The sequence below is a fragment of the Triturus cristatus genome, chromosome 12, assembly GCF_964204655.1.
Source record: "Triturus cristatus chromosome 12, aTriCri1.1, whole genome shotgun sequence".
Classification (NCBI taxonomy): Eukaryota; Metazoa; Chordata; class Amphibia; order Caudata; family Salamandridae; genus Triturus; species Triturus cristatus.
In genome coordinates this window covers 84,064,106-84,078,860 of record NC_140595.1, presented here as the reverse complement: position 1 = coordinate 84,078,860, position 14,755 = coordinate 84,064,106, and the positions used below count along the sequence as shown (strand labels likewise).

Here is a 14,755-nt window from a genome sequence, read left to right as displayed (position 1 = left end):
ATTTAAAAACTTGCTGAAACACAGTCTCTCTTGAGGGCTTCACTGTAAGCCTCTGGTAAACCAAGTTTTTTCGGCCTACACCTTGGGAATGGTACATGTACTCTTCATCAATGTGGAATACTATTGATGGGTCAGAAAATCCTGTCTCGAACCTAATACGTTATCACAACAATCTTCAAAGGCGCCATAGGATCTTTGGTGTAAACTGCAACCTACCCTGCCTCAACGGCGTTGGCAACACAGCACTGTACTTTCTATCAATAAATGTCTTATGGCACCAAAATACTGGACAGCTGAGGCTGTAAAGGTTGTCAGAGACGCTAGCCAACGACACCTTCTGGGATGTCACAACACCATCTTCATGTGCTTCACAATGCAAACCAATGGGTGCCAATGGTCTTTGTGAATACTGCCTACAAATCACCCGAGTGGAGTCCATCAACCACCATAACTGGTGTCAGAAGCCCTTGCCACCATGTCAGCAACCCCTCCCTAATAGGTGTCAGCAACTGCAACAAATGACTTCATAACCTCGCGGTCATGTGCATTAGCAACCCAAGGAAACTTGTGCTAGCTGTCCAATTCCAAATGTGTCAGCGCCACACACCAACAGTAATAGGTTCCAGCAAACCTGCGTTAAGTGGTGTCTACAATCCAAGCCAACAGATACCAGATAAAAGCTACCACTCTCCCATGGGTGTCAGAAAGGAACCTCGTACTAATGGGAGTTTGCTTCCCATGTCAATGGATGTCAAGAACCCCGGTAAATGCATGTGTGTTTTAAAAGAATGAGACTTTGATTTCTACTGTAAATTTACCAGATGAAAGTTTAACTTTGACAGCCAGAAATTCCTGCATCCAGGCGCGGGCCAATAAAAAATATATACAACGTTTCAGTTCCTATTCACAAATAAAATATGGTTTCTGGCATGATCAAAAGTTGCTTTGTGTATCCTTCCAACCCAAAATGTCTACATGCATCTGGTAAAGGCCTGGCTTAAACTGGTAAAGCTGGCCCAAGCAGCTGCTAAATTTCCAAGCCCCGAATCCCAGCAGAGCAGAAATGGCACTGAGAAATTGCAGGTTAGCCGAGTCCTTCCTTCTCCAGGATTGGTCCATCTCTTGCATTCTGCCATGGCACGTTCTCTTTGCCGAAACCACCACCCTTGAGTGACACTAGGCTGGAGCAGGGCAGAGATGTACATTGTGCACCCATCTTCCAGCGGCATGTCCCATGTGTGTAGCGTAGTGGCCCACCACGCACTGGCCAGCGGTTGTCAGTCTGGTTACCCTCTCCTACACATCCACACAGTCTTGGAGAAGAGGGTGAGGAGAGGATCTGGTGGCAGAGAATCACAGCCTAGACGGTTGCGTAGCTTATGCCATATGAAAGCAGTGCAGTTATGTCATCTGAACATGTGGATCCTCAGACAAGGCAGCGGGTGGCGGAGGGGCAGGTCTGCAGGAAAGAAACAAGAACATCATTCAGATAGAGGCCAACAGATGGTCCTTGTGCTTACAGAGAACAGTCTGGTGACAAGCACTGCTCAACAAGTGGTACAACAGATGCACTAACAGTCAATATAGCAGCAGGAGCAGAGTTATCTGCTAAGCTTGGAGACTAGAGATAGTTCTTCTTTTGTAGGCACAAGGGCTGCGTACCCTGAAGGGAAACCCTGTGCGAGGCTGCACAAACACCACGATGTATAATAATCCATATTTGTAAAGCGCAAACATTTCACCCCTAAGAGTATCGAGGCGCTGGGGGCCGTCGGGGAGATTAAGTGAGCTACTGCCTAGAGTCACAAGATGCTGAGCTGACCTGCCGCCTGTCAGCGAACCATGAGCCCTGCGCCACGGAGGCAGACGCTCTGGCCGCTGCCCCACACCTCTCCCCGTGTGCCTCCCCAATGTGCTCCTTATTTTCAGTAAGGTATGTTTTAGCTCTAATGTCTGAAGCCTGCACTGATTAGCCTGAGCAATAAGTCTGGAACTATGTAGCCAGAGGGGTAGTTGGCTATGTGAGTCCAGGGCCTGCATAACTTGAAGAGAGTAGCCTGCTGGTTGAGGGTCTGGGCGATGAACCATGAGATATTTTCCCGCTGTATGAGCCATTGGCCTGTATAGCCTAAGATAGTTCTTCTGTCTGAGGCTTTAACCTGTCTAACATGAGGGATCTTCTGCTACCTGAGGCCTGGCCCTGTGCATGCTCAGACAGCCCAGCTATCTAAAAGACACGTATTACAAAGAGAAGTCATCATAGATTGAAGGTACTGTAATGTGTAGGAGCAGGTGTAGAGTGTATGTACCATATCAGGGCCACTGGAATTATGCAGCAGTGGAGGGCCAAATTGCGCAGCAGGGTTGACTAAAGAAATGATAAATTATGTGGCATTATGTGATACATTCTGTGGCTCGATTATCCTGCTCTTTTGTCACTTTAACACACATCGGTACGAAAGGGTTCGATTACACTACGAAAAATAAGGAGATGCCTTTAGAAAACAATACACATTCACCAGATTCAGTAGAACATGTAATTCATCAACAAGTAATAATGTTGTCATGGTTGGACTTAGAAACGTAATTTTAGTAACACAGTTCCTTCTAACTATTAAAACAGCATGGGTCACAACATTTGCACACATGTAGCCCGTATGCGTTAACTTTTTGTATTAAAATGTAACTTCTTTTTTCTGTGTACCCAAGTTATGTTTTAGAGCTAGTCTTCAGTTGTATGTCCATGACAGGGCTTTTATTTAGTGTCACATAGTTCCACTATGATAGAGCCTTGCTCTTTATATTTCTATATAATACATGGGAGCCAGCTATCCCAGTATAAAAGCCCTTCTCTAATTTCCTTATTGCAGCCGACTTCTTATGTCTGTCGTCACCTCTTAATGCCAAAATGACATAGCTGTTCAACTGTAATAGGTTATTACAGATGAGTTGTTATGTCATAATTCCTGTTGCCAGCGCCAGGGTAAAAGGCAGGTCACGAGCATCATTGGAGCTGCAACTTGAGCAAAGCAGAGAAAATAGGCTTTTTATTCTTTTGATCTGTTTTTCCAAAAGAAACCGCGATGAGCAGAAAGGAGGTATTTCTGGCAACATATTTTTTTCACACTGATGGTCATTACTAGAAAAACAGAATCCCTCTGCATTTGTCTATGCATTGATTAGCCTTACCGATTTTTAATCTGATTTACATTAAACTAATTGCAATTTCTTTTTCTGTAACACATACTGCCTTTTGATGTGTTTAATTTCGTACTAGAGTCTGCTTTTATTCTTCACGTCTGCTACCATACTATCACTCTAAGATAAAAAGAACACAACATCAAGGATTTAAGCAGTTTACCAAAAGAGCGACGGATGCCATGTTTAATTTTCAAGATATTGCAAGTCACCTTGGAATTTGATGACCGTATAAAGTGAGTGTCTTGCTAGGAGTGACCTTAAGATTCAAGACACCAGACTATACAAACAGATGTAAATAACAGTTTGGGATTTCTTGTACTCGGACTACCACCTTGAAATAACTGCTGTTCTGGAATAACACAAATTTGTCTAAGTAGTAAGACAAAACAGGTTCTGAAAAAGAAGGAATCATTGTATCCACCGTATTTGAATTACATGAAAATACATGTAAATATGTGAGGTTTTTTTTTTATATTGATGCAGAGAAAATTTTTCGTCTGTGACTTGGACCTTCAAAAGTCAAGGGATATGATGGGATCAGTGGCAAGAGGTCTTTGCCTGTACAATCTGTGCCGCCTTAAGGGATAGTTTTGTGGTCTGGTGCTTAGGTGTCTGTGTAACCCCAGGTCTGATTCTCACAACAATTTGCATTTGCAGGAACAAAAGTACTCTGTGATTAATTATTACAATTTATAATAGCAAACAATAAGGAACACAAATAGGCGACCCCTCCCTTGCCATTTGAAAAAGCATCAACATATGTTTTGCAACATTTTTTGCAGTTGCAGAGCATGGAAAGTGTACTGCCTGCTGAGGGCAAGCAATAACCATTTGGACATATAAGCAGTCAAAATCTGACAGTTTATACCTTATTTTTTCATTTAAACCATACTGTATCCACAGAGACACAATTTCTTCTAATAAAGCATACACAATTTCATGAAACTTCAACACAATAGAAAACCATATTTACTGCCCATTATTTCATGATCACATATAAACTATGCATTTCATATTCCATTATACAAAAAGTAAAACACTTTTCCAGTATTTACACCTTTAAAAATTATATAAAAAATTCTTCAAATAATAGCAGATGTTTACCGATAGAGGGTTTAACTTAATTGTTACAGCTTCCAAATATGTTTCAATTGCGCATTTTGCAAGTACTCATCTAATATATTTATTTTGTAGATTTAATAAGTCAGGACTGAAGGATAATACGCGAGTCACATCTTGCACCATAAAGTTAAACAACTGACATCTTCAGTGGATAAATTAGGCTCTCTTTTTATACGATAATGAAAGAGATCCAAATTTAAAGTTCATGCAAACCGTGCGTACTAATGGACATACATTTACTATTAAATAGAACTGCATCGCCCCACGTTTTGTGAACGCAGAGACCATTGGAAGTCTTTTGATCTGCACACAATGTGGCAAGTCATACTGATAACCTTTTATTTTCACCATTTTCTTTAAGCACATGATCAATGATTTGGCATTATTGTATGTAAATATCGCATCGTTCGTAAGACTTAATTGATCTAGGCAGTACATATATGTTAGTAACAGTATAACTCTTTTTTGTGCCATGGCTTAGTACGAGCCAGATGTGTTTTTGAGCCTATTTTCAGGACTAGAAAATAAACGCTATGTGTAAATGTATGATCCGACTATAAGCTCATTTCAATAGGCTGATTAAGACCAATTTTAAGCACCTCATTTCAATTAAACTAGAACTATAAATGCTTAAATAATACTTCCAGAATTTAGATTCTATACAAGAATACTTTTTTAAAGGCACTTATCAATTGTGTTTTAGCCGCATATAACGCCACTGATAGAATTCTAAGTAAACTGAATAAACAGTTGCAAGAGAGATCTAAAAATATTTCTGGAGGCCAAAGCCAATTGATTTTGCCTTGGAAAAGTAATCCTTACTTGGTTCACCCAAGATAAATTATTATATTCACACCTAATTGGGGATAATCTTTTACTGTTTCAAGTTGAGTTGCTTTATAGTACCAATGCCTCTGAGTATTTAGGCCTAAATCATCCATAATCATTATTTTTGTCTTTCCCACATTTACTGATAAATTAAGTTGTTCAGAAAAAGAGGTCAATGTATCCAGTTGCCTCTGTAGGCCAAGTGATGTGAGAGACATTAAGATTGAATCATCAGCGTACATGAGTATGGAAATTTCATTTGCGTACAGCTTCAGAAGATGGGTGTGTGTCTTTAAGATCTTTTTTGGAAAATCAGATAACTAAGGAACAGTACAGGAGCCAAGATGCATCCTTGTTTTAACCGATGAGGGCAGTTATTTCAGAGGAATATTCTGTACTGGAACTCAATAGATCCTTTATCCAATTCTCTAGGCATAGGTTGACCAATGATCTCAAAAGAGTAGTAGGGACACCCAAGCTAGTTAATATTTACCAAATTATTACTCTATCAAGCTTATAGAATGCATTGCTAAAATCCACAAATGCTACAAATAATTTTTGATTTCCTTAATCTGACATATTTTCCAGAAATTGTTAAACATAAACTGTTATCCACAGAGGAACATCTTCACAGAATATGCATTGTTCTACTGAAAGGCGATCAGGTGAATTTGCCCAATTTTTATCAATAAAAGGCATTTAACAAAAATCTTCCCAGTTACATCTAAGATGGCAATCACACAGTAATGTTTGGGGAACATAACAATCGCCCTTTTTTACAAAGTAATTCTCTTACTTCCCTTTTAAGAATTCGGAATTGAGCCAGTGCTTGAGCAAATATCAAACAATTGTTTGAAATAGCTAGTCCATGCGTTTCGACAAGATTTCAGTATATCAGCTGAAATAACATCTGGATCCACAGCAGATACATTTTTAAGCTCCAAAATTAGTTTGTGGATTTCCACAATCAAGGTATTTTCCCAGAAAGAGTTATTAGTCGGAGTGTTAATTTCTAGCGTCACAAACCATATTTTAGACAAGGCATTCAAATTCTCATTGGGGTCACACCAATTACTTTCATTTATTGCAGTGGTCTTCAAACTTGTTTATATTGCACCCCCCCCCCCCCCCAATAAAGAAATAAAATTCATCAGGCTCCCCTCCGGTTTTTCACAATTATTCTATTAAGTTGGCGATGTTTAAATATGTCTCGACTTATGTAAACACAAGACATATTAAAACATTGCAGTTACATTCTGTTACCGTTTTAAAAATGCAACCAAATATATGACTGCCAAACAGACCATTCTGGTCAGGCAGGCCTTACTAACATGTAAAAGTATCCACAGTGTGATTATTACAAATGGGGCTGGGGATTTTTAAGAATATTTCGAGTCCCTTCACTTTTGACACATACTCCCAGCTAGGATATAAATGACAAAAGATGTTAGTGATGGCCCATCACAGAGAGGCTTACTGACACTCATTTTTTTCCCACTTACAAAGAAAGCAGTGCTACCAGCATAATGCTTCTTTTGGCCAGAATCTGGCACCCCCCCCCCCCACCCCCACCCATGAGATCACTGGAAGCCCCCCTAAGGGGGCCGCCCACCAGTTTGAAGACCCCATGGCTATTGGAATTGGCTTCTTAGTGCAATCCTTGCCTAAACATTTTGCTATAACATACCAAAATTGATGTGTATCCCTTGTAGTGAGAAAGTCTAGTAAGGACCATCTTAGTCTTTCGATCTTATTTCCCTCCTGTAGTTTTCCCATTACTTGAGAGATATAGTTTTTCTTATGAGGGCCCAACTTGTTTATTGAGCCTACTATCGGGGGAAGCCGCTTCAAGCGAAGTGTTAAATTTAATCTAAATGATACAAGCTCCTCAAAAGTAATGTTTTCTGTGGAGGTGTCTAATGCATGTTGTGTTTGTGAGGGTGTTACATCATCTAGATCATTCGTCCTCATGTAAATTCTATATGCCTGGGTTCTCAGAATTCTCTAAACACTGTTTTAAAGTGTTATCTTGTAAGTTAATTAATATACTTAATTATCGATTACCACTCCATGAATTTAAGCTTAGTGAAGGCTGCGAACATCGAAGGGAGAAAAACGTAGTCCCATGAAAAAATTCATGCTGCCTCCATGGTTGGAATCCTAGTGCATCGCTGGTTGTACATTGTGATCACTACTCCTTTAGGGGATTGGGGTCACAATGCAGGCACATTGTGATTTTGAATGTTTGGATGAAGGCCTCATGCAGGTCTTCACCCCAGCATTCGCTAGAGAACACATGGAGTTGCAAGCCGACTCCTTCCATATTATTGTTAATGAGGCAGCCAGTTTTTGTGAACACAGGCCGGTCACACCGCAATAATAAAACTGCGCTGCAACTGGCCGCTTGGGCATGAGACCACTGATGTCCGAGGCACATGCCTTCGTGCTATATTTAACTACAGAGCTAGTCTATAGAGGGAACTATATGGTAAAAATCTAAATGGGTACCTCAGAGTATATGACGCTTTCTTGCAGGAAGTGAGAGGCAATATCTAAAATGCTATGGTTAGAGGGTGGTAGTGTAGAGGGAGTCTGCAACGGGGAGATGATGCAGCACCTTAGAAGGAAAAATAGCTCAAATGGGCTGCATGATTCATAGGCCTCCATTGCATGTGGGATGAAAGTTTTAAGTCTTCCACACACCCAAATTTGTGCAGATGAACAAGTTACTTACCTTTGGTAACACATTATCTGGTAGAGACTATCTAGCTGCAGATTCTTTACTTTGAATTTCCCAGACGTGAAGCTGATCAGGAACCTTTTGCTTGAGCAATACCCCTTGTGCATGCCGTCGGGTGGCTTCATACGTCTCCGCGTGATGTCGTCAGCATCGTTAGCGTCGGTTATGACGTTGCGGTCACAGATATAGGCGCCACCCAGACATACTTTTATTTTTTTCCACGCCAGAAGCGCAGAGCCACGAAGTAACTGGCGTAAACGTGTGCAAAACTAGGGCCCTGAAAAGGGGAGTAACCCTAGCCCTAACAATATCAGTCCGCAAAGCGGGGAGGCATGGGTGGGCCTGTAAGGAATCTGCAGCTAGATAGAGTCTCTACCAGATAATGTGTTACTGAAGGTAAGTAACTAGTTGCAGATTCCTTACTTTCGAATACTCTCCCGGCGGTGGGTTGCGGACCAATACCTCACACTAGGAAGTCCTTTAGGACCGAAGGGGTAAAATGTCCGTCCCTGCGGACCTGACTATCCAGGCAGTAGTGCTTGGCAAACATGTGCAAAGATGCCCACGTTGCTGTCTAACAGATTTCCAGGACTGGGACACCATGAGCCAAAGCCGTAATGTCAGCCTATTGCCCTGGTGGAATGAGCCATTAATCCCTCAGGGGCCTGATTCTTAGCCAGGACAGAGCAGATCTTAATGCAGAGAACGACCCAGCAAGAAATTGTCCTTTTCTGCACTGCCCACCCCTTCTTAGCTCCCATATACCCCACAAAGAGTTGTCCATCCGCTCAGGACCCTTTTGTGCAGTCAAGGTAGAACTACAATGCAACGGTGGAGACGCTCCTCTTCCTTAGAGGGATGAGGGGGAGCAAAGAAGGTGGGCAGCGTGATAGACTGATCCAGATGGAATGGGGTCATCATCTTCGGCAAGAATGAAGCACGGGTGTGAAGCACCACTTGGTCTGGAAAAGACATCATGTAGGGAGGCGTGCAAGATAGCCCCTGCAACTCACTCACCCTCCGGGCAGATGTTATGGCCACTAAAAAGGCTGTCTTGATGGTAAGCAGTTGGAGGGGACAGTAGTGTAAAGGCTCGAAGGGAGCATACTTAAGAAAAGTGAGGACCAAATTAAGGTCCCACTGCAGCATAACAGGGCGTGGGCGGAAAACGTGAGCCAACCCCTTCAAAAACCTATTTACAATTGGAGACCTGAAGAGAGAGGGCTGGTCTGGCAGCCGCAAAAAAGCAGATAGAGCAGAAAGATAACCCGTAAGAGTACCCAAAGCAGAGCCCTGCTGGGCAAGGGTCAGAATAAAAAGAACAGTGGAAAGAGAAGCAGAAAGAGGGTCAATAGACCTTTCTGTACAGTACAATACAAACTTCTGCCAATGGCAGGCGTATACTGTCTTAGTGGAGGGCCGCCTGGCCGCCAAAATAACATTGCATACTTCGGGAGGAAGATCAAAAGCCATCAACTGCTGCCGCTCAATCTCCACGCATAGAGGCGAAGAGTTGACAGGTTTGGGTGGAGGACCCTCTCTTGCTGCTGCGGCAGAAGATCCTCCCGAAGGAGCAGCATGATTGGAGGATCAATACTCAATTTCAGAAGCTCTAGATACCAGACTCTCCTCGTCCAGTCTGGAGCCACAAGAATGACTTGGGCCCGGTCGTTCCTGATCTTCTCCACAACCCTGGACAGGAGTGGTATGGGCGGAAAGGCGTGCAGCAGGCCTGAGCTCTACTCGCGATGAAAGGCGTCGCTGAGCAATAGCCGTCTTGGAGACTCCAGCGCGCTGTATCGCTGACACTGCGCATTCTTTTCGGAGGTGAACAGATCTAACCAAGGATCTCCCCAGTGCTGAAAAAGACCTTGCGCCACCTACGACTGGAGCTGCCATTCGTGATCATCTAGGCATCGACGGCTGAGTTTGTCTGCCCTGGTGCTCAGAGAACCTGCCAGGTGTTGAACCACCAGGGTTATGCCCTGCTGTTCCAACCATGTCCAGAGATGCAGGGCCTTTCGACAAAGAGTCCATGACCCCACCGCGCCCTGCTCTTTGCAGTACTACATGGCGGTGGTGTTGTCTATGAACACCTGCACTGACTTCCCCTTGACAGAGAGAAGAAATGCCTTTAATGCCAACCGAATTGCTCGAAGCTCCAACAAACTGATGTGGAGCCCCGACTCCACTAGAGACCAGTGTCCCCTGATCTCTACCTCTCCCACATGGCCGCCCCATCCATGAAGTGACACATCTGTCACAACGGTGAGATCTGGTTGGGGACAGGAAAGCTGTCTGCCGTTGACTCTATTGCGGTTTATCAAACCACCGCTGCATATCTCTCGCAGTTCCTCCGAGATCTGGACCACGTCAGTGAAATTTCTCTGATGCTGTGCCCACTGGAACTTCAGGTCCCACTGCAGAGCCCGCATTCGCCACCTGGTATGCTTTACCAACAGGATGCAGGAGGCCATGAGTCCCAACAGCCTCAGAGTCAGTCTTCTCGAAATCCAGGAAGAGGCTGAAACATTGGAATCATAACCTGAATATCCTGGACTTGCTGCTCAGGAGCATAAGCCTGAAACTACACTGTGTCCAGAACAGCCCTGATGAAAGGGAGCATCTGAGGAGTCAGGTGTGGCTTTGGCACGTTTATTGAGAACCCCAGCGAATGCAGGAGGATCGCCGTAGTCTGAAGGTGGGAGACAACAGCCTGGGGCAGACTCCTTCAACAGCCAGTCATCGAGGTAGGGGAAGACGGACACCCCTAACCTGCGCAGATGAGCTGTGACCACCTGCCATAACCTTGGAGAACACCCGAGGGGCACTGGTAAGGCCGAAGGGGAGCACAGTAAACTGAAAGTGCTCGTGGCCTACCTTGAACCACAGGTAACACCTGTGGCCCGGCAGGATGAGGATCTGAAAATACGGAGCCTGCAGGTCCAACGCTTCCATCCAGTCTTCTTGGTCTAGGGCAGATAAGACCTGAGCTAAAGTAAGCATCTTGAACTTCCCCTTCTTGAGGAAGAGATTGACGGTCCGAAGATCTAAAATGGTCTGCAACCCTTTGTTCTTTTTTGGAACCAGAAAGTAGCGGGAATAACTGCCACTGCCTACTTCTGAATACAGGACCCTCTCTATAGCTCCCTTGGCCAGGAGAACTGTAACTTCCTCTTTAAATAATCCTCCATCAGCCATTCTTGATTTGGCAGAATGGGAGGAGGAAGAGAAAGGAAAGGCAGAGAATAGCCCTCCTGAATGATCTGCAAGACCCACTTGTCCGATGGGGGGGATGATGATGGATTCTCCCACCAGCTGGAGTGGTGTAGTCTTGCAGAGCCAGACTAGGAGTGCTTGGAGGCTGTGGCTGCTGAGGGCAGGGTGGCTGATGACTTCTGGCTTCTGTTTCTTGGTCGGAATGAACCGCGTCCTCATCCCCCCACAACTTGGGTAGTCTGCGCAGGAAGGTGGCTGGGATAGGGCTGATGCGGTTGGAAACCCCTTCCGTTGCCGCCAATGGGGTGACAGCTAGACTGGCCACGAGGTGTAGAAGAGAGGCCCAAGGATCTGGACGGAGCTCGAGAGTCCTTGAACCGCATTAGTGCCAAGTCTACCTTTTCACCAAAAAGACGGGATCCATCAAACAGCATGTCCATTAAGTTTACCAGGACATCGCCCGAGAAGCCAGTTGTTCTAAGCCAGGTGTGGCACTGCAAGGCCACTGTCGATGAAAGCGCTCTGCCCAGCAAATCAGTCGTGTCAATGCCACACATTAGAGTGAATTTTGATGCATCTCTCGCGTCCTTAACCGCCTGAGAGCACAGCCCGGGACTCCTCTCGGACTTATGAAGCACTTGCGCAACCGTCTCCCAAAAGGAGAGGGAGAAATGGCCCAATAAGCATGCAGTATTCACCGACCACAATGCCAGGCTGGAGGAAGAAAACATCTTCTTCCCAAGTTATTCCAGCCTCTTGGATTTCCTATCTGGAGGGGCGGAAGGAAACACACACTGGGAGGTAGAAGCCTGAACCACCAAGCTTTCAGGGGTGGGGTGTGGGCTGAGGAACTTTGGGTCACCCGGAACCGGACAATGGCGGCGTGCAATTGTCCTATTCACAGGAGCCCCTGTGCTAGGCTTCGACCACTTGCCTAGAAGGACATCAGTAAGTGCCTCATTGACGGGCGAAAGGGTTTCAGAGTGGAAGCCCCAGGCTGAAGCACTTCGTTCAGGAGATTAGTCCTGACTTACACAGAGGGCAACTCCAGTCTGAGGACCTCGGCTGCTCTCTTGACCACCATGGCATAACATGCCCCCTCCTCCGGACCCACAGTTGGCGGAGAGACCATGCCAGTATCTGGGGAAGTATCCAGTCCACTGGCCTCCTCAAGTTCCCCATACCAGTCCATCTGCTCTGCTGAAACATCCTGGTGTTCTAAAGGGTCCTTAGACCCCTCCCAACCCTCTCCTGTGCCTAAAACATCTTCAAAATGTTCCGGCGACAACATAGAACTCCTGGGTTCCATCGGCATTGAGCGACGCTGTTCCGGCTCCATGTCCTCAGAGATAAGGATGTAGCTGGAACCGCCAGCGGGCACCGGCAGTCCCGAAGGCACCGACTTCGGGTCTGACGCCGGGAAAGGTAGCGATGGCACGACCGGCGCCATCCCTGAACCGGGATAGGATAGGCCCCACCGGTGCCGTGGCCGGAGCCGATGCCTCAAATCTGGTGGGGTCCCTTCCGACCCCGCGGGCTCACCAGAGGGGTCGGCCCGCTCAAACACATGGTGCATGGCATTGTAAAAATATTTAATTTCAGCAGAGGTCGCTCCGACTCCCGGAAAGGGAGGGAGGCGCAAAGTTGACCATGGCTCCAGCTTCGCAGAACCATGCCTAGAGCGTCAATGCTCCTTACCTCGTTAGTCGACGGACAACAGTCGAGGCAAATATGAAGTCCGCTTGGCTTCTTCTTGTGCCTCTTCCCCGAGTGTCCCGATGACCTCGAGTAGTACCAAGAGGACTTAGGGCCCCGGGAGTGGTCCCGCGACCTCATCTTTGATCGAGACCATGACTTCTGTGGAGTTTTGCTGGAGAGTGTCGACGGCCGGGCCGCAAGGAGCTTCATAGCCCTCTCCCGCAAGGTCTTCGGAGCTATAGCCCGGCAGTCCGAGCACGACTTTGAGTTGTGGGCATGCTCGAGTCACCAGAGACAGTTGAGGTGGGGGTCGGTTACTGACACCATACGGTGAAAGGCACTGCACGGCTTAATCCCTGTCTTCCTCGAAGACAACCTCGCTCACAATGGAAAAAAATTAACGAAGTCAAAAAAAGTCGAAAAGCACAAGTTACTACTTGTGTAACGATATATCTGTAAGAGACATTAGTTAGTGATAGATTCCTTACCTTAGAATAATCCTCAGGCGTCAGACTGGATCCGGAACGTTTCCTGCTTTTCAGTACCCCTGCGCACCAGTAGGTGGCGTCGTGCGGCTCCGTGTCCTTCAGTGGCATCATACGCGACGGAATTACGTCACGGAGACTACTTAGGCGCCACCCATGCGTTCTGACGTCAGTTCTGTACAAGACTTTCCGCGCCGAAACACAGAGCCATGCAAGACACTGACCATAGGTGCATAATACTAGGGCCCTAAAGGAATGACCTTAACCCTAGTAATCAGTCCGCAGAACGGGGAAGATGGGTGGGGCGGTAAGGAATCTATCACTAACTAATATCTGTTACAGATATATCGTTACACAAGTAGTAACATGTGCATCTGAAAGAGACACGTTAGTGATAGATTCCTTACCTTAGAATAGATACCCCAGCAATACCAACCCCGGTGGTGGGTCTGCGAACAAGATTACACCAAAAACTCATGGAGCACAGAACGGCCAAAGAAGCCGTCTCTCCGGACCTGACTGTCAAGGCATTAGTGCTTGGTAAACGTGTGCAGCGAGGCCCACGTAGCTGCCTGACAAATGTCCTGCAAGGGAACACCGCGTCCCAAGGCAGTAGTGGCTGCAGTTGCCCTGGTCAAATGGGCACGCAGCCCCACAGGAGGCTCCTTCTTGGCCAAGGAGTAACATGCTTTGATGCACAAAACAACCCACCGGGAAATAGTTCGTTTGTGCACAGCCCGACCTTTCTTGGCGCCCACGTAACCAACAAAGAGTTGATCATCCACCCGGAACTGTTGTGTACGCTGCAGATAGAAAGCAAGCGCACGTTTCGGGTCCAGACGGTGGAGCCGCTCCTCTTCCCTGGAAGGATGCGGAAGCGGAAAGAAGGTGGGCAAAGTGATGGTCTGCCCGATGTGAAAGGGCGTAACAACCTTTGGCAAGAAAGAAGGACAGGTCCTTAAAACCACCTTGTCCGGATGAACAGAAAGGAAAGGAGGTTTGGAAGAAAGAGCCTGGAGCTCACTCACTCTTCTGGCAGAGGTGATAGCAACCAGGAAAGCAGTCTTGAGAGTAAGAAGATGCAAAAGACAGTTATAAAGAGGCTCAAAGGGAGCACACATCAGAAAAGTCAAGACAAGATTCAAGTCCCACTGAGGCATTATGAAAGGCACGGGAGGAAATGTGTGTGTAATGCCTTTGAGGAAACGATTAACAACCGGGGACTTAAAAAGAGCAGGCTGATCAGGAAGCCTCAGGAAGGCAGAGATGGCCGAAAGATAACCTTTGATAGTGCCCAGAGCAGAGCCCTGCTGGGCCAAGGACAGGAGGAACAGAAGGACCTCAGAAAGAGGAGCTGAATGGGGGTCACAAGCTAATCCCTGTGCACCAGCCACAAATCTGTTCCATTGGCAGGCGTATACCGTTTTAGTGGAGGGACGCCTGGCTGCCAGAATGACATCAC

At 46.0% G+C, this 14,755-nt stretch overlaps 1 protein-coding gene across 9 annotated transcripts in view; it reads right to left on the bottom strand.

The window, feature by feature from the left end:
* Positions 1-800: 800 nt before the first annotated feature.
* The window catches only part of ADAM15 (ADAM metallopeptidase domain 15), a 192,829-nt gene continuing 178,874 nt past the window's right edge, over positions 801-14,755 (bottom strand). For all 9 annotated transcript variants that reach the window (XM_085638489.1, XM_085638483.1, XM_085638486.1 and 6 more), the window contains one exon: positions 801-1,459. In XM_085638489.1, coding sequence (XP_085494615.1) covers positions 1,427-1,459 — 33 coding nt within the window. In that variant the 3' untranslated portion in view covers positions 801-1,426. The remainder of the gene's footprint in view (positions 1,460-14,755) is intronic.